General features: G+C 47.7%; 1 protein-coding gene across 14 annotated transcripts in view; it reads right to left on the bottom strand.

Annotated features, from left to right (window-relative positions):
• The window catches only part of CAMTA1 (calmodulin binding transcription activator 1), a 976,509-nt gene that overhangs the window by 655,398 nt on the left and 296,106 nt on the right, over positions 1–25,005 (bottom strand). For all 14 annotated transcript variants that reach the window (XM_030805184.1, XM_030805179.1, XM_030805180.1 and 11 more), the window contains one exon: positions 10,551–10,618. In XM_030805184.1, coding sequence (XP_030661044.1) covers positions 10,551–10,618 — 68 coding nt within the window. The remainder of the gene's footprint in view (positions 1–10,550; positions 10,619–25,005) is intronic.

The raw sequence follows: 25,005 nt of genomic DNA, 5'->3' as shown, positions 1-25,005 counted from the left end.
GCTTGTGCATGTGTTGTGTGTACATGTGTGTAGTCGTGTGTATATGTGCATGTATATGCTCTGTGTCTGTATTGCCTGGGCACATGCATATGTATGTGCCTACATGTGTACATGTGTATATGTGTTTGTGCTGTGTGCACACATGTACTGTGTGTTGCAAATTTGTTCATGCATGTGTCGTGTGTAAGTGTGTAGTTGTGTATCTATGTGCATGTGTATGGTTCTATGTATGTGCCACAGCACACACGTGTCTACATGTGTGCATGTGTGCTATGTGTGTATGTGCATACATGTGTGTAAGCACACACGCACCACACAAAGCAAAAGCTCAAGTGAAAGTGGGATATGCAGTAGAGTTGGAGAACCAGAAAAGATTTCCTTCCTTTGTTTTTGGTTTATTTTTAATTTTTTTAGAAAGCTCCATAATGAAGGACTGTGGAAAATCTAAGAATAGCAAAGACAGTAATACCTCCTAGCCAAACAGCACAGGGGGAGAATCTCCAGCCCAGAACCCCCAGATGATCTGGTGATTACTCATTACACAGAAACTTATGAATTGCAAAAAGTCCTTTATTCCAAGAACTTGCTTCCCACCTCATAATGCCACAAGGCCCGCAGGCCAGCTCCCTTTCCCTTTCCGTGGGCAACGAGCAACAATTTATTAGATCAGAATTGATCCAGAGGAAACACCACAGATGCCAATCCATGCCCATGACAGAAATACCAGGCAGTCCTAATTTTCCAAACCCAGGAGAGGGGGCTGAAGATGCTAAAAATAAACTGGGGGGCGCAAATAAACTGGGAGAAACAAAACAAAATGACCATCAGTGGACACGGACAGGGCATGCGAATACCTATCGATCGGTATGGGCACAGTGCCAGGGGCTTTTCCATTCTCAGAAGTATTCATCACTGCCAGGTGTCCTGCTTAGAGATGCTGGCAGGTTTCACCCTGGGTGGGCAGTCTCCTGTTGGGGTGTCACAGCACCCCAACATGCATCACAGGCACCCTGGCACGAAGCCCCTGCCACGAAGGCTTTTGTCCCAGTATAATCCAAAGAAGACACATGCAGAACCATGTAAAAATAAAGCCATTGAGATCCCACTGTTAGGGCACATGCACAGCATAGTGGATGGCCCTGGCCGTCCCCAGGATCCCCGAAATTCTGCTCAGGGAGAGGCCACACCACGCCCCTGTGCCAATACCAGGAAAGGCTCTAAACTAAGAGTGGTGCATTAAGAAGGTGGAGAGGAGGCCAGCGCCGGGGCTTAGTGTGGGTCGGGCTGTGCACCTGTGGCCTCGCACACAAGAAGCTTGTGTGCATGTCAGCAGCAGGATTTCCCAGCCCTGAGCAGCTGCGCACTTAGAAACCTCCAAACTGCACATTGAGGCATTCCTTTCTGCAGACGGAAAAAAAGAAAAAAGCAAGAGAGTGAAACCGCAAGTTAGCTTGACAGTGAGCAGGAAACGAAGAGGAGAGAGAGGAAGAATGAGAAAACAAGGGGAGGGGGTCCCACTCGGCACGACTCTGGGCAAAGGCCAGTGAGGAAGAAACAGGGCTCACAGGGAGGACTAAGCATCGCTCGTCTTCACCAGTGACAGTAAAGGAATGAAAACAAGTATAAATCCACAAGGGGAAAGCCAAAGGGGAACGGAGACCAGCGTGGATAAGAGACGCCAACACATTCTGGAGAGACGGGAAGCAGATGCAGGGTTGGTAACTGACACAACCGAATCTAGGAAGCGAAAACCCGAGTGCCGTGCAGGAGGCCCCAGGAATAACACGCTAACCCACCTGCCAAGCCCCCAGAAGACTCGTGAATTGGAAGCAGCAGGTGCCACGGAAGGCAGAAGTTAGGAATGGGGTGGGAAGCAGAGGGAGCTCACACATCTGTGTAGGGGGCAGTAGACCCTCCCAGGGTCCCACGTCTACACTGAGCAGACAGGCAACCACCCCCTGGCCTCTGCCCCAGTGGGAGACACATTGATTCTCTGAAGAGGTGGAGTCTGGAAAGACTCCGAACTCGGAAACAGCAGAAGAGAGGCAAGAAACACAGGCTATAAACTGGGAGAATTAAGTGATAGCTCTCATATCGAATGCTGACATTCCCAGCGCCTTGCCCTGCCTGGCTCCCAGACCGCTAGCAGCCAGGCCAGCTCAAACTAGGCAGCACATCGACCAGTCCTTCTCAGGAGAACCCAGATGCCTCCAGAGAAAAAAATGTAGAGATGCTGAACCTCAGAGTTACCAAGAGAGAGCTGGCTCCCTCCATTAACCAGCCCCTCCCCCAGGTAAGGAAGAGCCAGGCAGTGGACACAGTAAGAAAGCTAAATCCTCAGTTAGCATCTGAGGAAGCCGGAAGATGATGTCTAAAATTGACAAATCAAGAAACAGCAGAGTCAACATATTTAGAAATCTGGAGGTAAATATCAGAACCAAAAGACCGGAGAGCAGCTGCCCCTGGGAAACAAGATTGAGCTGTAGTGCAGAGGCTGCTATCTTTTCTTACAAGTTTTTTAGGGCCATTTGACATACTAAACTATGTACATGTATAATTTTTATAAAAATAAAAGAAGGGAGGGCCGGACGCACTGACTCATGCCTGTAATCCCAGCACTTTGGGAGGCCGAGGCGGGCAGATCACTTGAGGCCATGAGTTCGAGAGCAGCCTGGCCAACAGGGTGAAACCCTGTCTCTACTAAAAATACAAAAATTAGGCAGGAATGGTGGTGGGCACCTGTAATCCCAGCTACTCAGGAGGCTGAGAGGCAGGAGAATCACTTGAACCTGGGAGGTGGAGGTTGCAGTGAGCCGAGATCACACCATTGCACTCCAGCCTGGCTGACAGCGAGACTCCACATCAAAATTTTTTAAAAAGCGTGGCGGTGGGGGGGTAGGCAGCAGCCATAGGTCAGTAGCTGTCTAACCCAGGGAGGAATTAGAGACACAAATATCAATACTTCCCTCTTGGCTCCTCCAGGACACTGGGAACTTGCGCTCCTGGCCCCAAGAAGTGAGGAGGGGTGGGATGGAGGCCAACCCTCAGATCTTGTGCCAGGGACATGAGCCCTGGACTGGTGCTGCCATTTCAACAGGTGGCTAAGCCCACTGAAGTCACATGAGGCTCACATGTCCTCTGATCAGGAGCCCAGTGTATGTGACAATCCCCCACCACACCATCAGTGCCCCCACCACGGCCAACTTCCTAGACATGGAGGGGATGTGAGGAAGTGGCCTCCGTGGGTTGCCCCTGCTTTGACATGTGGTATTCTGGGATTAACTAGGATAAAGATAACTGGAATCTGGGGCAGACCTATTTCCATGCAGAGGCTGGGGACTTCCCTACCACTGTTGAGACACCACCAGACACTCCATCAGGATACAGGCCACAGCTCATTCCCCCCCCGGAAATAAATGAAGACTACGTGACAGATACCCTGCAAGGAAGTCCTCGGGCAGGAGGCTCCCTGGGAACTCTGACAGATGTGGCACCCGCCAATTCCCTTGCCCTGCAGTTGCCCTTTGGCCAACAATGGCCTTGGCCAAGGATTTGTGATACATTACACAAATGCTGAAACGCACCTAACGTGACACGTCTCTGTGTCAATTTGAAGTGCATCCCCGGTTCAGCATAATGCAAAGGTTACCACGTGGAAACCACTGCTGACCCAGTTTCCTTTTTCCTGCATAGTTCCAAAGTACAGTCCTAAAATGCTCTAAATCTAAAACTGCCCTCCCAAACTCTGGCCACCAACAGCACCCCCTGCACATGCACGCGCACACACACACACACACACACACACACACACGATTCGTCCACCCCAGCCAATCCTGCCCAGCTGAATACCTGAGGAAGAGCTACAGAGGCAACTCTGGGAATTTTTGTTTAATTGTGGTAAAATATATGTAACATAAAATTTACCATTTTCACCATTTTTAAGTGTAAGTTCAGTGGCATTAAGCACATTCACATTGCTCTGCCACCATCATCACCGCCACCCATCTTCCCCAGCTGAAACGCTGTACTCATTAAACACTAACTCCTCATTTCTCCCTCCCTCCACCCCAGCCCTTGGAAACCACCATCTACTTTCCATCTCCAGAGCTGACTATTCTAGATCCCTCAGTCAGCAGATCACACAATGTGTGGCCCTTTGCGTCTGGCTTATTTCACTGAGTATAACATCTTCAAGCTTCATCCAGGTTGCAGCGGGTGTCAGAATTGCATTTCTTTTCAGCTCTGGGAATTTTTAAATGGTTTTTGCAATTCTATTCCGGTCACTCAAGCAGCCTTCCCAGGAATAGAGGCTTCCTTAGAAAAGTCCTCTAACTGTCTGTCCCAAAGAGCAGATGCCTTAAAGGTGGCCAACAGGTCACTGCCAGGGGTCTTACAATGGGGCTGAACAAAGACAAACCCCGCTGCACCAGGACCAGCCTGGGGCCTGATAACACTGGCTTTCTAGGCAGAGGCCTCAGCTCACAGGCTAGCACCACGCCGGGACCCCAAGGGCTGTCTAGGACAAAGAACACCATGGATGGCGGGCACTGGCACTCCTGCCTCCTGGGCAAACTTGCTGCTGTGCAATGCATCCACACTCTGTCCACCCCCAACTCCACCCCATCAAAGCCCTGGCCTCCCTGCACACAGGCTGTGAAGCGATAAAAGGGACAGGATGACCTTGTCCTTGGGGAACCCGCCACCCCACTGGGGAAGAAAGACTTACTCATGACAGCTGAATTGGCAAACAACTGACGACAAAGCACGTGCAGCTATGGGAGCAGGAAGGGAAGAGGGCTCGCCCTGAGTCGGTGAGTTTGGGGAAGGCTCCAGGAAGAGGCAGACCAGATTGGACATGAAGGCATTTGAGGTGAGGGCAATGCCAAGTGAGGGCCAAAGTGGGGGACAAGAAAGATATTCAGAGAGCAGCCAGCAGCTCCCCAACTGTAGCAGTACCTAGAGGTGGGAGGTCAAGGAAAATAAACGGAAAAGGGTGGGTTGAGAAGAATGGCCTTAACCACATCACTGGAGAGTCGACCTCAGCTCACAGGAAGTATCTGAGGCTTCCAAGTAGAATAACAATGGAATCAAAGCAATATTTCAGGCAAAACAATGGGGAGGAGGAGTTCAACTTAGAGAAGGAAACCTAGTGGGAGATATTTCAATACTCCAAGCCTAACAGTGGCAGTGAGGACACAGCTGAACCTGGGGGGAAAACATATGAAAATAAGGATGTGAATTACAGTTGGAAACACTGGCAGAGTTGGTGGCTAATGAGATGCAGGGGACAAAGGAGAAAAAGGAGCCACCTGGAGTCCAAGTTGTATGCTCTGGCATCTCCACAAAGGAGGTGGCTCTTCTAGAACCAGGGAAGTCAGAAGATGGAAAGCAGAGTGGGGGTCAGGGAAGGAGGGGGGAAGATGGCAAGCTGGACATCATAATACGTCATGCAGGTGCCGGAGAGACAGAGTCGGATGTGGGGAATGATCCACAGAGACTTGACAGTGAGACCATGGAGTCGGGAAGTCCTGGGAGCCCCACAAGGGAGAATGTGGGAAGAAAGAGCAGAGGATCACAGCTTGGTGTCCACCGCCATCAGGGCGGGGAAAGATCTGGGGCTCTTGAAGCCGGAATGGACAGATGGGGTCAGGAAACCAGGAGGAGGAGAGTGGAAGCTCTCTCTGAGCCACTGGAGTCTTTTTGAAACTCAGGGCTCACTTTTCTCCTCCTTTCCTTCTAGACCCCCTCCTTCTACTGGGCTATTTTATTGCTTATTGACCAAAAGGCATTTAGTGTTCATTACAGGAAAATTCTATTACAAGACCCTTAGTGCTTCCGTGTTGAGGTGCTATCTATATCAATCTAATTAATTAATTAATTAGATAATTAACAGCCTTTTCCAGCCTCTTTCTAACGGGTATAAACAGGATTCCTGGGAAGGACATGCTCTTACTTCAATCTTGAGTTTTGTGTGTTCCTGGCTTCCAGGGAAGGTTGCATATTTCTCAGGGGAGCAGGAATAAATGATTGGGATTGCTCAGTTTTGCAGCTGTCTGCCTGTCCTGGGCTCAGCCTGGCTCCCTGCCCTCTGGTGAAAGGGACCTGCTACCCTGCCATGGTATGCAGGTCTTCCACACTGCCTGTGACTGGGGGGCTAACTCCAATTTGGGGGGCAGTGTAGAACACCCTCCTGGCTAGCACGTATGAGCCACACTTACTGACAAAGGGAACCTTTGTCTGGAGCCTGGTTCTCCTAGTTGGTTTGGAATTCACGGCAGTGAGAGGCGGAGAGGAATAGAGGAGCTACTGACGGGTTCCCTGGGAACCTTCACAGGCACAAAAGCAAAGGGTATGGGCTTTGCAGTGAGATCATACTGGGTTCAAGTTCCAGTTCTAGCACGGACTCACCATGCAGTCCCAGGAGGGCATGTACCTTCCATACCTGGCAGAGCTGCCAGAAGGGTTTCAAAGCACAGCATCTGGCCCATGGGCGGTATGTGAGAGCACAGTGCTGGCTCAACCAGACAATCCTGGGACTAGAAATACCCGAAAAACTGAAGTGGAGAAAACCAGGTCCCTTCCTTCACAACTCAGGCTCACCTTTCTATGTCACTTTTGTTCATTTTACGGATATTTCTTGAGGGTCTGGGAGGTGTCCACACTGTTCTAGGTGCTGGGGGTGCCCCATGAACAAGCCCCACTAAAAATCCCTCTTCTCTTGGTGCTAACACTTTGGAGCAGGTCAAGTAATGAATACATAAATTAGGCAAGGCACCCGTGACAGACACAGTGTGTCAGAAGGCGATGAGTGCTCCAGAGAAACGTAAAACAAGAAAGGAGCAAAGGGGGCTGGCTGGGTGGGGGCGGGGGTGAGACTAAACTGCACGGTCAGGGACACCTTCCCAAGAAAGGGACACCCAGTCAAGGCCTGCAGGAGGAGCTGGGAGAACATTCTAGACAGAGGACACTCTTCATTCCAAGATTCTCAATTCACTTGGCAGGGTGGGGAGCATGAAGTTCCCTGGGGTCTCCAAATGGTATTATTATCACACTGAGCACACAGCAAGTGCCAAAAAAAACATCCCGCAAGGTGATTTTTCAAACCGGAGGTCCCAGTTGCTGAGAGTACAATACGGGCTGTTTGAATGCTCAGCATTCAGCTCTGTTGCGATACCGCGGCTGCCCCCAGGGTCCCCGGCCCTGGGAGCCTCCGTGTAGCACACCTCATTATTAAACAGGTGAGCTGGGGCTCCTGGGGCCTTCTCTGTAATTAGGGCAGTATCTGAGCAAGGACTATATTTATAACCCCCAGCTGGCAGCAAGCCACAGAGACAAGCAGGGGGCCCCTCTGCAGCTTCTATACCAACATCTATATGTGAACTGATTACAACAATTAATTTAATAGGGATTCCTCCACACAAACAATGTATCATTTTATTAGGAAACTCTATAAATGTCAGTGGTGCAATTCATTTTTATTAATTTTCTAAAATGAAATTAGCAGTGGCGGCGGCGGCAGCAAACAGAAGTTGTATTGCCTTCTCCTTCAGCAGAGTATTGGTGTCATTAATTCCTTAATACCAGGAGGCCAGTTTGTATGAACTCAGCAGTTAACTGCACCAATTAATTTCAATACTAGAGATGGGGTGGGGGTGGGGATCCAAACACAACTCAACAACTAATTTAGGAAGGTCCTTGAACAACCACAGCAAGTTTTGCTTCTCCTGGGACAAGAAGCTTTCAAGTGTAAACACAGAGTGGATATTATAATACTAATAGGAAACCTTCCGTCTTCACCCTCTGCCTTTAGGAAAGAAATTCGTCCTTCCAAAGCCCGGAGAAATCCTGGCAGATGCCTGTCGAAGTCAAAGTGTCCAGCAGGTTGGGGACTGCCCCACAGATAAGAGTCACAGTGACACCCGTGCATGGACAGACCCGCACGGCATGCGAAGTGGAATCAGAAACATGACCACATTCAATCCTCATCGTGACCCAGCAAGGGCAGGATCAACATCGACTCCATTTTCTATATGAAGAAGAAAAACCAGGGCTTTTAAAGGAGCTAAGACGACCTTTTCACAGTCGCAAACCACTGAGTGACAGAGCCAGGGCTCGAACCCGGATTTGACCACATCTGAAACCCACCTTCCTTCTTCTGCCAGGCACACCACTGTGCCTCAGGGTGGGGTCTCATGGCTCTATGTATGTTCCAGAAAGTCATGCAAGTCAGGCACGACCCTGAGTGACATCCCCTTTTCAATTGTAACCCAAATTCCAAAGGCTGAAACTCGAGGTAAAACCACTGCCTTGAAATGTTCTACTGTTCTGCCGTCAAAGGGTGGCTGAAACCCAGCACGGGTCTGCGTATCTGAAATCAGGTGTCTGGCCCGGGACACATTCCAGAGAAGCTCCCTCTCTGGCCAAGGAGGAGCTCTTCTCTTTCCACTTAGATTCAAGGAGTGTTTGAGCGGAGAGTAAAGGGCGCACGGAGAGGCTGGCGGCTGCTTGAGGTAAGGGCCACCCTTGGAAGTCAGGAAATGGTCCAGAGGCAGAAATCAGATAAGCCTCCTTCTCCCCCAGAAAACTAGGCCAGTGGCCCTCAAAGTACAGTCCAAGATCAGTCACATCCTACTGCCTGGGAGCTTCTTAGAAATAACATATGCTCAGGCCCCCCCCACCACACCTGCTGAATCAGAAACCCTGGGGTGGGGCCTGCATTTGAATGAGCCCTCAGCTGATTCTGATGCCTGCTCAAGTTTGAGAATGATGTCCTCCAAGAAGATGCCGCAGAAGAAAGGGGAGATGAGTGTGTCAGGCTCTCTAGTTTAACATGGCCGCATTCACCAAATAGGGCACTGTATTCCCATCCTCTCCACTGCCCACCCCTGCCCCCACTCTGTGGAGGGATGTCCTTCCCAGCCCCATTCTCACTGGGCTTGGCCAGGGGACTTGCTTTGGCCAGTGGATTTATCACCAGGCATGACATATGATGCCACATCTGAGCAGGAGTTTCAACTGCACCTGCATCAACTGCCTTGGGCTTGTAAGCCTCTGCCCTCCTCTGGGAGACGCTAACTTCCCAGGCAGAGGGGGCTTCCTCAGCCTAGGTCCCACAGCAAAATGATGCACACAGCAGACCTGACCTCAACCCAAAGCCACAGGCAGCCCACAGACCCATGAGCAGAAAATAAAGATTTGTTGTTTCAAGTCACTAAGCTTGCAGGTCGTTTCTTACACAGAATGATCACAGCAAAAGCTGATTGATATAAACTATTTGATTTTATAGCAAAGGAAAAACCATGGTCGCAGCAGGCTGAGGTTTTGGGGACTCCTGTGGAGGGACTCTCCTTCCACTCTCAGGCTGGAGGTAAACCAATCAGAGCCACCTGGGGAAGGGAGCCTCAATAACTAACCTTCCTTCCACAATGCCCTCCAGCCTCCTTCAAAGGGGAGGATTGTGCCCTCACCTAAAAGATGCTAACCAGTAAATGTCTAAGCCTAATAATGTGATATTTTAAAATATCTTCTAGAATGAATAAACATTCCCAAGGATGACCTTTCCCATGACTCAGGAAGGATGAAGAGGTCAAGCTGATGGGCCATGGGCACAGAGGACACACCCAACCCTTCCCTGGTCCTAGCTAACAAACCTGGGGACTCTGGGGCTTCTGTTCAACGCGAAACCGACTGGACGTTCCACCACTTCAGTTCAAGCCTGCAGTCCAGGCATCCTGTATAAACCACACTCCAGCTACCACCCCGCCAGCTAATAAACACCTGGGTCCTGTCACTGCTAACAGAAAACTTACAGCAATTGGAAGCAAGTGGCATTGTATTTCCAAAGCTCTAGATTGTAACATTCCAAAAATAAAAACCTAGAGTTGGGGAGAACAAAAAGAGGCTGCCTTTTAAAATCAACCCTAAGTCCCAACATCACCATTCTTCACAAGATGGTAACATCACTGGTGCTGGCGGAACACGGGCCAGCTATATTTTCACCAATTCCCTCTATTCCCAAGTGGTGAGAGAAGCTAAGTGTTTGCGGCAGTTAGCAGGTTCAAGGACACTTACTGCATAATAAACTGCGAGCTTAGCCATTGCTTCTGATTTGGGGGGATCTCTTTACCACCAATCAAGAACTTGACTTTCAGTTTGTAAGACATGTTGAGATAAAAGTGGGCAGTTAAGCTGGTTTCTCTTTTTTCAAAGCACGTTTCTAGAGAACACTAGTGGCAGGCGAGCAATTTCCCAAAATAAACTTCCCCTGAGGCTCCTGCCTGTGAAGCCTTCCAAGCACCCGGCTGAAGGATCCAGCCGTCAGGTTAAAAGTTCCAACTGGCGGATGGCACTTGCACTCTTTTTAATCCATCTGATCGTATTCACTGCCACAGTCTTATGTCAATGAATGAGACCTCAGTGTCGAAAGCCATCCAGCACAACGTGGCATTTTCAACTCGTTGCCCATGAATTGACTGGCCAAATCAGGTAATCAATGCAAATCAATCCACTTACTGTACATATTTGAAAAACTGCAAGATCTGGGACATTACCTTGTCTTAGGGGAGGTGGTTAGCCATTCTTCGTGTTTCTCAAATGTTATTAAATAAGCTGCAATTTCCTGAAACAGAAGAATAAAAAGATAATAACAACAATTAGCTCACGTTGGATCCTGAGAGGTAAGAAAGTTTTTGCTGTTTCCCAGCTGCTGTTTTCATTTGCGAGCCTGGAACTCCATCCCTGCTAGAGAAACACTCGACTTGGACTGTTTCTATTTTGATTTTTTAAGTCCTTTCCATTCAACCTGTCACACGGTAGTAATCAAAGCACTGGGCCTCAAAAGATGAGTTGGTGGCAAGGACGAAAATATTTCTCTGTGGGAGGAAGACATCAGACACCATTTCAGATTCTAAATGTCATTAATTTAGGGAGGGAGAAACACATGCCGACAACAAGTCTCCACGATGCGAGACCATAATTGGAAAGTTTTGTCCTTTTCTGAAGCTGGACGAATCTTTCATCTCTGTCACAAGAGACATCGCATTCTCTCAGCTTCATCCCCAACCCCCTGAGCCAAAATCACACAAAGATTAAAAAGAAAAGACACGAGAAAGCCATATTCCAGAGAGGAAGCGGGGGGAGAAATAAGTTAACCTTTCCCACTACTGAGAACTTAAATCTAGTGAGCGGCACATCCAAAAGAAGAGCAACGTCAGCAGAGTTTAAGGTAAAGATGAGGAAAATGTGGGCACCTGAAGGTAAATTAAATATTTATAAACACAACAACATCACTGCAGATAGAATTACTGATTTATTAATCATTTCCATAAAAAGCCAGTGAGTGACATCAACGTAAGTTATTGCTCCAGCTCGAGGCATGATATGGCCCATTACTTCCACCTCCGAAAGGATCTGCTAACATGAAATTGGCAGGGATTATAAGTTAAATTAAGGTTGGACTAGTACACGTTTCCCTTGATCTTGGTGATGCTACAACATGGAGCTGCTGCCCTGACTATCAGGAAAATTCAGAGGGGAGGCTCTCTCTGTAGCCGGGGTTCCTAGAGGGCTCCTGGGAAGGCAGCAGCCCCTCTGCCTGGAGGCGAGCAGCCTCTTTCAGCTGGGACATAATGGAGTGGACCCCTGGGACCAGAGATGCTAAACTTGGCCTTGAGAAGGAATAGAAGCCCGGTAAGCAGAGCAGGGGAGGGTAGAAAACGCCCCTGATGCCATGCGGTCCAAATGCCACAGGCCAAGAGTAGAGATCAAGGCCTGACATACCATGGAGCCAGCCACCACCACAAGGCAGCCAGTGATTGGGAACTGAGAGCCCAAGCGACCTCTGTCTGGAAGCCTGGACCTGACAAAGAACCTGGGAAGCAGAAGCCTATAGCAAAAACAGAGTTGCTTCACCGTGCAAGTTTCTATCACTGACTGAAGCTGAAGAAATCATAAATAAGCAGCTGATCAACCAGCACATTGTTCTCTCATCCCTGAGCCTTTTCACGTTTTATTTCCTCTCCTTAGAAAAATCTTTCCCTGAGGTCTCACTGTAGATAGATCCTTCCTCTGGCTGGCCCTCCCTAACTATTCCTGATGGCGTCAGTTATCCCTCCTGCTTGCCTGGGTGGCACTGGCACCTTCCCCCAGTGGGCAGGACTTATCACTCTGCATTCTAATTGCTTGTTTACTCAAATAACATCCCCCACTGGAGCATGAGAAGGATACGGAACATGTTATCGCTGACACATCCCCTGGACTTAACAGTGTCCTGGAGCACATAGGAAGCACCTGATAAGTGTTTGTTAGACAGATGGCCGGATGGATGGATGGATGGATGGATGGGTGGATGGATGGGATGGGATGGGATGGGATGGGATGGGATGGGATGGGATGGGATGGGATGGGATGGGATGGGATGGGATGGGATGGGATGGGATGGGGGTAGGAAAAACATGCATGGCAGAAGTAAATATGCATGCACATGTGAGTGAGAGAGAGAGTGTGTGTGTGTGTGTCACTGAAGATAGTTGACACAAGAGCTGAAAAGTAGCAAAATGCAGCAGTTCCTGGCTAAAACTTTTCCAATTATTTAATTAACTCTATGTCACTGTAGGAAGGCAACATAGTATCACAGTTAAGAGCACATGCATTGGAAGCAAACAGTGCCCTGGCTTTGGGTACGAGCGCAGCCTCTTATTAGCTGTCTCATTTTGAGCACATTACCTAATCTGTCTAGACCCGTTTCCTATGAAACTGGGAGACTATCAGCTCATGAGGCAGTTCTAAGGAATGATCATTCTAAATACACTGGCTGGCAGAGGACAAGCCCCAAACAATAGCTACCATGAATCATTATAAGATCTACGTGGTGTGAGCCACCTGTCTAGCAGCCCGATGAGGTCACAGTTACCAAAATGGTCCAGGTCAGAGGCTGCCACCACTGCTGGATTAATCATCATCTGTCACCTCCACCACCCCGGACACCACCGCACGCCACGCATGTAGACAATGAATGGTAACATCGGAATGACCGTTCAGAGTTGTTGGTTTGTCGATTGGTTCCCATTTGGCTTCACAAAACCAGAGCACACTGCGGCTGGAGTCAGTACGTGGATTTACTAAGCCACTTGTCACGTGCATCAGCTCATCTACATGAACTTCAGGAGATCTGGTATCCAGAGGAATAGGCTGTGCCAGCTGGAACCCCCTGATCCATGCCCCTGCCCAGGACCATGCTGAGAGAAGTGACCCTTAGTGGCCCAGGGGATGGGAGGTGCAGTGGATCCCAACCTCTAAACATGTGATTTGTTCCAAAACCCTGGACATCCAAAGAAGACTTTCATGGGCATTCTTCAGCCAATGCTCACCCCAGCCTGACAGGGCTTCCTACTGCTATGGCCCTCTGAAGGGGAAAAACTCCTGGCACCACTTACTGCCTTCTGTGTTTACTCTATAAACACCTACTGAGCATCTACTGTATACCAGAAAGGGAACAGGACCACTTTGAAGCACACAGTTAAAGAGCTCACAGTCAAGTGATGGGTATAGGCAAATCAATACAATAGTGTGTGTAAGTGCTGTTACGGGGTCACCTCTGTGGCCAAACTTAGCGGGGATCACCTCATGTCTAATGAGCTTCTGTCAAGCAAGCAGAGGTCCCAGGAAATCACGCTGATGTAGGAACTACCTGTGAGCACCTGCCACTCCCTCCTCCAACCCCAAAGGTAAATTTTGCTTCTCCCAATCCAGGACATCTCCCACACAGAGCCCCTCTGAGGGAAGCCTTTCCGAGGAAGCTGATGCACAGGCCCAGGCTCTCATCTCTGTTGTGCTCAGGTTGGCCGGGCCCCAAAGCTGGACTCGCCCGCCAGTGACTGTCCCATGCTGCTGCATGAACCTGGCTGGATGGAGCGTGTCTGGGTTACCCGTCTAATGCCAGGCCCCTGCTGCCCAGCCTTCCCAGCCCATGGCCCTTCCCCAGGCCACCCCCTCACCAGATGGGCAGACCACAGGTGAGCCTACCCTGCAAAAGCTCAGGAACTTGTTTGGAGAGATTCGCTAAAGAACAAAAAACCACACAAAGTATTAGGTGCTAAATGGCATGGAGCCATGTAAAAGCCATCCAAATTCAGAGTGATTGTGGGGAGAAGGACTTCACCATCTGTGTCATTGCTGCCATCAATGTCACCAATGCTAAGGTGGTGGAGGCACTGCCCTAGGACTTATGTGGGACCATCTCATTTAATCTTCATAACAAACTATGAAATGGGAACCATGGCCACTTTACAGGTATGGAAACTGAGGCATAGAGTGGTTAAGTGACTTGCCTAAGGTCACATGGCCAGTACCTGTAGAACCAGAACCCAAACCCATGCAGAATGGCTCCAAGGCTCGCATTCTGCACCACTGCTCTGAATTTCAGAAAGGACAGCCACAATCTGCTTGGATGAGTGAAGAACCGAACTTTTCCCAGCCCAGGCTGACAGCTCCCTGCTCCCCATTGACCCAGGGTCACTTCCCAGCCCCACCTCCCTTCAGTGGACCAAGAGGAGTCCAGACTGAATCTCCTTCAGGGGGATTCTCTCCTTCCAGCAGGATCAAGCTCATTGCCACCACAAAAGCCTAGTTCAACTCATAAGATCCTCGACTTCAGTGATAGGCAAAATTCCTTGTCTCCATGGAGCCCTTTGCTTAAAACATCATAGGAAGCAGGGGAAAAGCAACACACAGAGCTGGAGATGCTCCCACCAAGGAGGGGAAGGAGTTGTGAAAAGAAGGGTTTTTAGCTCAATTATCTGGCCTCTCTCTCTTCCCCCAGAGGTCCACAAACCTAGGACCTTAAAGGCGGCAGATGAAAACACAGGTCTGGTCTATCTCATCTTGACAGAGGAAAAAAACTGAGGTATAGAACAGAAAAGCGCTTGTCCAAGCTCAGCATGTTCATGGCGGAGCCAGGCCAGGACTCCTCGCTCTCCGGGCGTGCATGTTCCTTCCCCTGCACTTGTGGCCCCTCAAACACAAGTCTGGCTTGAAAGATTCATAGGAGGCTGGGGCAAAAGCATGGCCAAAGGAAGTGAAAACAGGTACTCAAACAAAAACACAGACACATGCACACAGTAGCATCGCTCACAGTAGCCAAGAGGTGGACCTACCCCAAGTATCCGCAGATGGATGAATGAAGAAACAAAATGTGTCACAGACGTACAACGGCATGTTATTCAGCCACAGAAAGGAATGAGGTTCTGATACCGGCTACTACATGGATGAACACTGAAAACATGATGCTAAGTGGAAGAGGCCAGGCACGGAAGGCCCTGTATTGCATGGTGCCATTTATATAAAATACCTAGAATAGGCAAATCCATAGAGACAGCACGGAGATTAGTGGTTGCCAAGGGTTGGGGGAAGAGGGTGATGGGGAGTTACGGCTAATGGGTGTCGGGTTTCCTTCTGGGGTGATGAAAATGTCTTGAGCTATATGGTTGTACAACCTTGTGAATGTACTAATGACCACTGATGGTAAATTGTATGTTATGTGTCTTTTACCACAATAAAAATAAAAAGAAGGAGGCGTCGACATCCAGCCAGATGTGGCATTTGGGTGAAGGAAATGCCAGCCGTCCCACCCATGCAGACAGCCCCTGAGCCCGAAGGACCACGTGTGTGCGTGCCCGGCGGCCTCCCCAGCACCCTGGCTCCCTTAGCTTCCTCCTCCTCCCGGATCCTAAAGAATGACTGGACTGTCAAGACGAAGAAATTCGCTGCAGGCTCCAAAGCAAAGACTGTCCAGCTTGCAGATTTTAAATGTTTAGTTTGTCCTTTGGACGTTCAAGTAGAAAAACTGCCACCAAGGTATGGTGTCTGTGTGCTGCAGGGGCTTGGGAGAACAAACTGACAGGGTCCAAGACAGGCCCCTCTATATCTGTTCAGCAGATATACTTTGGTGCCTGCAGACCAGGGAGGCAGGTGGGCCCTTCCCCAAGGCCCCAAACAAGACATATCAGGAAAGGAGGTCTGTGCAGGATGGGAGGCTGTAATGCTGCACCTGGTGTCACTGCCTGGTCACACACTGTGCTGCCATGCATCCATCTCCACCACCCAGAGGCAATGGTCACTCACCATTCAGTCCCCAAGCTGATGGGTTTTGATGGAGGACTGCAAAGCCCATGTCAGGAGCTGGCCAGCCGGGAGCCAGCAGGGCTGGAGGGTCACCGCAGAGGCTGCCCCATGGGGGCTGGCAGGTGAGCATGCATTGCTGTGCCAACCTGACTCCTGCCCTTCACGCCTCAGCGCCCATGTGCCAGCTCTGCCCACATAACCTGTCAGGTCCTGTTCATTGCCAAGCCCCTCCCAGGGGAGTCCCCCTTGCTGTCTCCCTCCACAGTGCACTGCAGCTTCTAGAACTTTCTCGGCAATGGCTGCGCTGCTCGGGCTTTCTCTTGCTAGCTCTGTGTGGGTGGTGGTTCTCCCTTCCTGGTTTTTCATTCTTCAGGGAGGGTCTGCGTCTCAGTCCGTCTGTCAATACAGAGCCCTGCGCAGTTCCTATGTCCGAAGATGACTGCTGACACAGCAGAGCTGAAGGAGAGATTGCGAAGTTCTCTTCTAAAGGATGTCACCTCAAGAGCCTATGCCTGAGGCTCCCACGCACAAAGGTCCAGTTGCCATCGAGGCTCAGGCCCTACGTGAGAGGTCGCACAGCACTGTTCCTCTAAGTGCCCCTCATTCAGGAGGCAGCTCTGGCCAATCTGTGAGTGCCAGAGCCGCACCGTCCAATGGAAATAGAACCTGAGCCACAACACAAGGCACGTGTGTCATTTTAAAATTTCTAGAAGCAATACCTAATGCATGCAGGGCTTAAAACCTAGATGACGGGTTGATGGGTGCAGCAAGCCACCATGGCACATGTGTACCTACGTAACAAACCTGCACGTTCTGCACATGGATCTCAGAACTTAAAATATAAAAATATTTTTAAAATTTCTAGAAGCTATATTTTAAAAGGTAAAAGAGAAGAAAATTTAATAATATTTTATATTTTAACCCAATATATCCAAGAGAGTATGATTTTACTAATTTTTTAAAAAGTAGTCACGAGCTATCTCATACCCTTTTCCCTACTAAGTCCCTGTGTGTTTCCCACAGAGAGCCAGCCCCTCTAGCTGGCCTCAGCCGTGTCTCACGTGCTTGATGCCGCATGTGGCTGCCGTACTAGATGGCCAGCTCTAGATGCAGACATCACAGGAACCCGCAAACACATGTGCCTCCTGGAGCCAACGGCAGCCACCCTGCTGCACCCTCTGCGTCCCTAGGAGTTGACCTTGAGCCCCACGTGTGAAGGAAGCTGTTCCATAGCACACGCTTCAAGGAGAGCAGGGCTCCCTGCCCCCTTGGTTCACCTCTGAGGTGACGAGCCGTGTCCCCTCCAGTGTGTGGGAAGGCTCCCATCTGTGCAGGTAGGGCTACGCAATTCTCAGAGGGGCTGGATTCACCTCAACTTCTCAGCCCCGGCTCTCTCTGCTGCCCCCACTCCCTCCCCAGAAGGAGCTATGCACTGCAGGCTGTGCTTTGTCTCAGCCCCACGGAAGGGTCCAGCCCAGAGAGATCAGCCTCCCCTCCCACAACTTCCCCTGGAGCAGCCCTTAGAAAAAGCAGAGTCCCCCATAGGTCTCTCGGACAATCCGTCCTCCATCTGTCTTCAAGATACAGGCTCAATGTCAGGGAGGGAGAAAGGTCTTTAGTGCTCACTGTAACAAATTAAACAAACAACAACAAATGTATGTATGTGTGTACATATATTTTTATATATATATATATATATATTTATATATATATATATATTTATACAAATATCTCCTGAGTTCAACTAATAAAAATCTCTCTATAGTCTATACAATCTCAGATATATTTTGCACATAGAAACATGGATTTTCAACCAAAGTATAATTTCTTAAAGTTTGGTTTTTATGAGAGTTCTGCATAAGGGTTTTATCTGTAAGGGACCAAAGCTGAGGGGGGAAAAAAGGGGAAAAAAAAGCCAAGGCTCCCCTAGCAGCTGGCCCCAGCATCTGCTAGAGCCACAAAATGCAATTATATTACTCCCAAACGAGAAGTAAAAATATCTTGTTTCCAATCCTCTTGGTTTTAAGACTCATACTTAATGTCCTCTGGGTATTTCAGTGGTGCCAGATCTCTGTGTTATGTACTTTATTAGGGATGTGTGAATGTCATATTAATGACTTCTAACCAACATGTTTACGGTGAAAGCAAGTTTTCCCAGAATCCACCACTCGCTGCACTTGACAAAAAATAATTGGCCTTAATTTAATAAATAAATAACCAGGCCCTGCCCTCTCCCAGTGGGATCTTCCCCACCGGCTTTCTCCAAGGCACCCGTGCATGAAGCCAACGGGCCCTCCCCCATGATAAATAGTCCAAACCAGGTCCAACGGGGCAGGGCTCCCATCTGAACATTCCTGTCCCTGTCCACTGATGTTCTTCCCAAGCACCCAGCTGGCCAAGCCAACACCCTGCACAAGATGTCCTGGACCCCCCACCCACAGGTCTAAACCAATACCCCCAATCTTGCTTTCAAAATGACCAGCTCTTGCCATCAACTGTTAGCCTATAGAAAACTGGTTTGTATTTTTTTTTATTTGCATGGAATGCAACGTCGCTCTGCTCTGACAGTTTATGAAAGTGGCAGTGGTTAAGACTGTAAGGATCCAAGGGTGTCTGGAGGACTGTCTACAAAATGGTAACTAGCCATTCAGAATAAATTCCTAACAGCCTGGACTTCTGAAATGAAGCCTGGCCCCACTGGCTGTCTGTTATTGAGACATAGTAAAGCATTCTTATGACTATCAAATTACCAATCAGTGAAGAAACAATGAGCCACAATAGAAACATCCACAGCCAGAGTCAGTAAAGAAGCAATTCACCCGGTCTTTCATTCATTTATCTACTCATTGGTTCAATCATTCGATGAATTATTGAGCACCTACAATATGCCGGGCACTATGCAAGGCCCTAACAATACAAAGACACATGAGTAATGGCCCTGGGAAATACAGCTGGGAAGACAGATAGGGCTGCAGGATCCAGGGCTATCACATTCAAGTGCAAAACAGACAAAGAGTGCCAAATTAGCAGCACAGACGATGTGTCCATACTGAGAAGAGAAGGAAGGGTTGTGTCAAGGAGCTAACATTTCAACTGGGTCTTGATGAGTGAGTAGGAGATTGCCCAGCAGACAAGTGGCCAAGGTATCAGGGAAGGGAAAGAGCATAAGTGAAGGCAGGAAAATGGGAGTAGCAAATGTGTTCAGGGAAATCTGAGTAATATAAAGTAATGAGAGTCCACAGGACAAGGAAAAGAAAGGCAGAACTCAAAGCCAGGTAGAGGGGGAGGCACCAAACTGTGGAGGAATTCAATGCCAGGCAATGGAGTTTTATCTCCAAGAATCAGGGGAAGGCTTTTAAGCAGATGGGAGCCACACAAAGAGCCGTGCTGTCTGTCTGTCTGTCTGTCTGTCTGTCTATCTATCTATCTATCTATCTATCTATCTATCTATCTATCTATTATCTATCTATCTATCTATATCTATCTATCTATCTATCTCGAGATGCAGTCTTGCTCCATCGCCTGGGCTGGAAGGCAGTGGCATGATCTTGGCTCACTGCAACCTCTGCCTCGTAGGTTCAAGAGATTCTCCTGCTTCAGCCTCCTGAGTAGCTGGGATTACAAGTGCCTACCACAATGTCCAGCTAATTTTTGTATTTTTAGTAGAGGTGGGGTTTCACCATGTTTGTTAGGCTGGTCTCAAACTCCTGACCTCAAGTGATCCGCCCACCTCGGCCTCCCAAAGTGCTGGGGATACAGGTGTGAGCCACCACGGCTGGCTAGCTGTGCTTTTTAGAAACATCACTCTGGTGGTGGCCTGGTAAAGAAGAGGCCGCTGATCGGAGACCATGATTATAGCCCAGGATAGAGGCAATAGGATCCTGCACTAAGGTCGTGGGAGTGGGGAAAATGGAACAAAGCTGAATGTTTTCAAAAGCAAGGTAAATGGGGCTTGAAACCAACTGGCTGGGGAAACGAGGGACAGTGAGGGAGTGAGGACATCTCAGAAGCAAAGGTCACAAACTGGTGGCCCAGGGACTGACTCCACCCAGAGATGTGCCTGCTTGGTCCACACAATCTTCTTCCCATTTGGCTTATCTGCCAATGTTTAAAGATTGAGGGTCAGGGATTTCCAGCTTCTCTTGAAAAATAAAGTCTGGCAACCCCAGGCCTGCATGCTGCATAGCATCCACTGCTTGGTGCTGAGAAGCTGCTGTCCCATTTGGATGGGCCTGAGAGCTCAGAGGACCGCCACCTCAGCCTGCTGGCTTTCTTCACTGTAATGGCTGGCTTGGATTTGTAGGCCCTTGACCTTGGGGCCCCTACTCTGATATTTATGGCACTGGAAACTGGGTGCATTGTAAGACCATGAACCAATATAGGCAATCCAGAAAGAAATAACTTTTAGAACAGTGCAATGTTAACCAGAACACTCATTGCCCCTTAATACAGTGACATGTGCTGATGAAGCCGACCCAAGATTGCCCCAATTTCTATTTTGATATTGTTCCAGTCGTCAATTTATTATTATCTCTGAGTTCCAATTTCACCCTTCTTTGTCCTTCTTTGTGATACTGAAGCTGGACCCTGTACATATTTCTCCTTTGCTAGCAGAGCAGAATGTGAAGCTTCGTCAATAGACAGCAATGACATGAACCTGCAAGATGATAGTGGCGAAGACACACCCCTTGCAGACCTCTTACCATCATAATTATTATTATAATCATCACTATTATTCAGAGTGTAGTCCAGTGGTCATGAAGATGAGCTCCAGCTGCACTCTCAAGAGACAGTCCCCCCCCACTGGCAGGCTGCTTTAGACCAGCTCTGTTCTAATTGACATCCGCAAGTGACAATGAGCCACTTCTACAGACCACTTCCAGCCCAGGCCCTTTGGCAGACAGCGTGTTCCTTTGGTACCCATGCACTCTTTGAAGAGGTCTGAATTTTGGCCAATGTCAGCGAGGGTCTTCTAGCCCTTATTTTATTTGTTGTCTACTTTTTCTCAGCCTAGAGATAGCAGCTGCTGCTTTACCCCTGATATTTTGGAAACGCTTAGAATTCTCTTTTATCTCCATTAGTAATCAACCACCCTTCTACTAGCTAGAAAGTCTTTATATATTAAATTTTCTGTTCAAACAACCAAACATGGCTTCTGTCTCCTGATAGGATCCTGACTGATATAAGAATAATCCACCAGCCTGGCCAACATGGTGAAACCCCATCTCTATTAAAAATACAAAAATTAGCTGGGCATGGTGGTGGTCACCTGTAATCCCAGCTACTTGGGAGGCTGTGGCAGGAGAATCACTTCAACCCGGGAGGCAGAGGTTGCAATGAGCCAAGATCGTGCCATTGCACTCCAGCCTGAGTGACAAAGCAAAACTCTGTCTCAATAATAATAATAATAATAATAATAATAAATCCACCATGCTGAAGATGTTTACAATCTCACTGATGTGTAATCCTAGAAAACACACTAAAAGGTAGAGGGAGAATGAAAAAATACCTGAAAGAGAAACAGCATGTATTTGGGAGGAAATATCAAATTGCCCCAGTGAGGCCTTTATAGCAAGTTTCCTAGATGCCAGCCAGATCATAGTTTGAAAGGCACTGGAGGAATATATGTCCTACCTTTTAGTTTGTGAGAAGACCTGAATCTACCTATTTCAAGAGATTTAAAAAAAAAAAAAAAAAAACATTTCTTTTAGGATAGAAAAAGTTACTCCGTCTCCCTTTGGTTGTATGATTTGGGGGAAGTCACGTGATAGCTCTGTCCCTCAGTTTCCTTTAATGTGTGCCATGAATCTATACATATTATTCCATTTACTACAATTATGTTATCCCGTATTTCAGGGATTAAAACCTATTTTCAATCAGCATCATGGAAGTATAATTTACATACAATAAAATGTACCCCGTTTTAAATGTATAGTCCAGTAGATGTTAACAAATAAATATATTATGTATCTATCACCATATTCAAGATGTAAAACAATTTCCAGGACCACGTAAGGATAATTTACTCTATACAGAATTCTACACTGACAGACTGTTCCCCCTTTTGGCACTCAAGAGATCCCATTCCATTGTCTTCTAGCTTGCATGACTTCTAATGAGAAGTCTGCAAAAATTCTTATCTTTGTCCTCTATAATTTGTCTTTTTCCCCACTTCTAGCTGAGTTTAAGATTTTTTCTTGCTGGACACAGTGGCTCATGCCTGTAATCCCAGCACTTTGGGAGGCTGAGGTGGGAGGATCGCTTGAGGTCAGGAGTTTGAGACCAACCTGGCCAACATGGTGAAACCCATTTCTACAAAAAAAAAAAAAAAATTAGCCAGGCTTGATGGTGTGTGCCTGTAATTCCAGCTACTTGGGAGGCTGAGGCACAAGAATTGCTTGAACCTGGGAGGTGGAGGTTGCAGTGAGCCAAGATTGCACCACTGCACTCCAGCCTGGATGACAAAGTGAGACTCTGTCTTTAAAAAAAAAAAAAAATTCTTTATCACTAATTTGAAGAAATCTGATTATACTGTGTGTGCCATTCTGTGGTTTCTTTGTATTTACCTTGCTTGGGGTGTGTTGAGCTTCTCAGATCAGTGAGTTTATAGCTTTTGTCAAGTTTGGAAAGCTGTCAGCAATTGTATCTTTAAATAAAGAGCATTAGGCTTTACTCTGGCAGGCATTTAAGTTACTTGTGGATCAGCCTGACCCTCTCAAGGCTTATTTTTAATCTCTGTAAAGGTGGGTCTACAGCACGTTTTACTCCAGAAATGTTGTTACCCTACTATTATTTCTTCTTCCTTCCGGAGTCTCTACTGAATGTCCCAAATATTCAAGGACAGCTCCCCAGTCGGGCTGGTCAGAATGCAAATACCTCTGAGTCCTGTATGAGCTCTGTGAATTTTATAGCCCCTATGTGCATTTTGTCCAGTTTTGTGAAGTTTCACCTCACACATCAATGGTTTAGTATTCAACAGAACATTCCAGGGGAGCCATAAAAGTTTCTAGAGCACTTTCTCTGCCAGGTCTTCTCCTGTATGACATTCTGCCCTGCAAATTCTAGATATATCAACCTCTCTAAACTCTTGATACCTGTCTCCTCAGCTCAACAAGATCACTGTACTCTTCTTGGAATACCTCCCTGAAGATATGGTCTTGAAATGCCTCCATGTAGAAATACAAAGTGATTGTATGGTTTACAGTCTTCTCTTAGCAACCACAGTCCTACTCTGACTATCATCTAATAGCTGAAAATATTTATTTCACAGGTTTTATCCAGTTTTATAATTGTTTGCAGCGAGAGGATGAATCTAGTCCTAGTTATTCCATCACAGCCATGGCAAAAGTCTCATCATAAATTTTTAGACCTTTATTTTATTCTTTGAGAGGTCAGCAATCTTTCAGTGAAGGACATAGCCAGCCTGAAGAAACAGGGTTAAAACTTTGAGGGTGCCATTGTTGTCTCAGAGACAGGCTATCATAAGCCTGTGGGGATATAGATTTTCTCAAATAACAAAAAGTGAGAGGGAGAGAGAGTGTTTGAAGACAACTCAATACTGATTCTGCCTTCTTTAACACCAACCCCCCTTCACCTCTACCCCCAGATGAAGATGCAGACTTGCTGATCTGAAGGTTCAAGAATCAGAAGAGCCTAAAAGAGCACAGATTGTTGTTATAAGTCCTTCCAGAACAGTGATATAAACCTGAATATAAAACAGAAGTAGTGTTGCAAGAATTTGGCTTCTTCTTCAACCTTGGCAGGATTCTATGTGCGTAGAAAGTGTCACTGACAGCCACACACTGCCAACTCCCATTAAGAACTAAGGACAAGGGATAAGCTATGCAAAAATATGCTGCATCCACTTGGTCTTTGTGTAGCCACGTCCCTTTGAGATAAATTCTGAATCCACGGCTAAATAAATCAGGAATTTATATCAGAGTGTGTGTGTGTGTGTGTGTGTGTGTGTGTGTGTGTGTGTGTGTGTGTGTATGTGTGCATGCACGCTCTTCCCACCCATAAATAACCCCACCCACAATGCTGAAAAGCTCCACTAACACCTCTGCTTTAGAACATTAACCAATACAGCCCTTTGGAAATGGATCATAAGTCATTCAAAGAAGTCAGAAAAGGCTTTCATGGTAGCAGACAACAGCTCTGGTGCCTACAGGAACAGAGCAGAAGTGGGCATTTTGCCTCGCTCCAGGCCCTTCCAGCCTCCAAGTACAGCAGAGCCACCTAACTCCGAGCAACCACATTTCCTTGCAGAACAACACCAATGCTCATCCTAACCCTTCCCCCAACACAAATCCAATAAAACTAATAAAAACAGAAGCAAGCCATCTTAAAATTAACACATCCAAGATACAAGCAGAAACCATTGATCAAAACCTCCTATCTTCCCTCACAGCCGACAGCTCCAGAGAAGCCCTAACACCCCATAATGGAATCCCATTATCTACAAAAGAAACTCGTTCCAGAGGACAGTCACAAACAAAGACAGAATCAAAGGAGGCTGGCAAACGGGGAGACTCCACCACTCCCCTCTGCTCCCATACAAGGGGTACAACACTCAAGCAGAGAGAGCCATTAGAACTGCAGCAACGGGGAGGCACTTTCCACGAGTTACAAAACTGAGAATGAAATGAACGCAGAGTCCAGTGGGAAAGGAGGGTGTGAGAGCCTGCTTCTTTCCATCTGTGCAAAAGCAAAACAGAAGCTTCTTTCACATAGGGAGAAAATAGGATCCAAAAAAAAAAAAAAAAACTTTCCTTAAATTCCAGAACTGCCTGCATTTGGAAAACACAGGGATTTCAGCCAAAGTAGGGAGCAAGTAAGATTCATTAGCAAATGCCTCAAATCCTTAATTCACACTTCAAACAAACA

Source organism: Nomascus leucogenys, chromosome 24 (genome assembly GCF_006542625.1).
Source record: "Nomascus leucogenys isolate Asia chromosome 24, Asia_NLE_v1, whole genome shotgun sequence".
Classification (NCBI taxonomy): Eukaryota; Metazoa; Chordata; class Mammalia; order Primates; family Hylobatidae; genus Nomascus; species Nomascus leucogenys.
The sequence above is the reverse complement of the archived record's forward strand: the minus strand, read 5'-3'. Positions and strand labels throughout refer to the sequence as shown.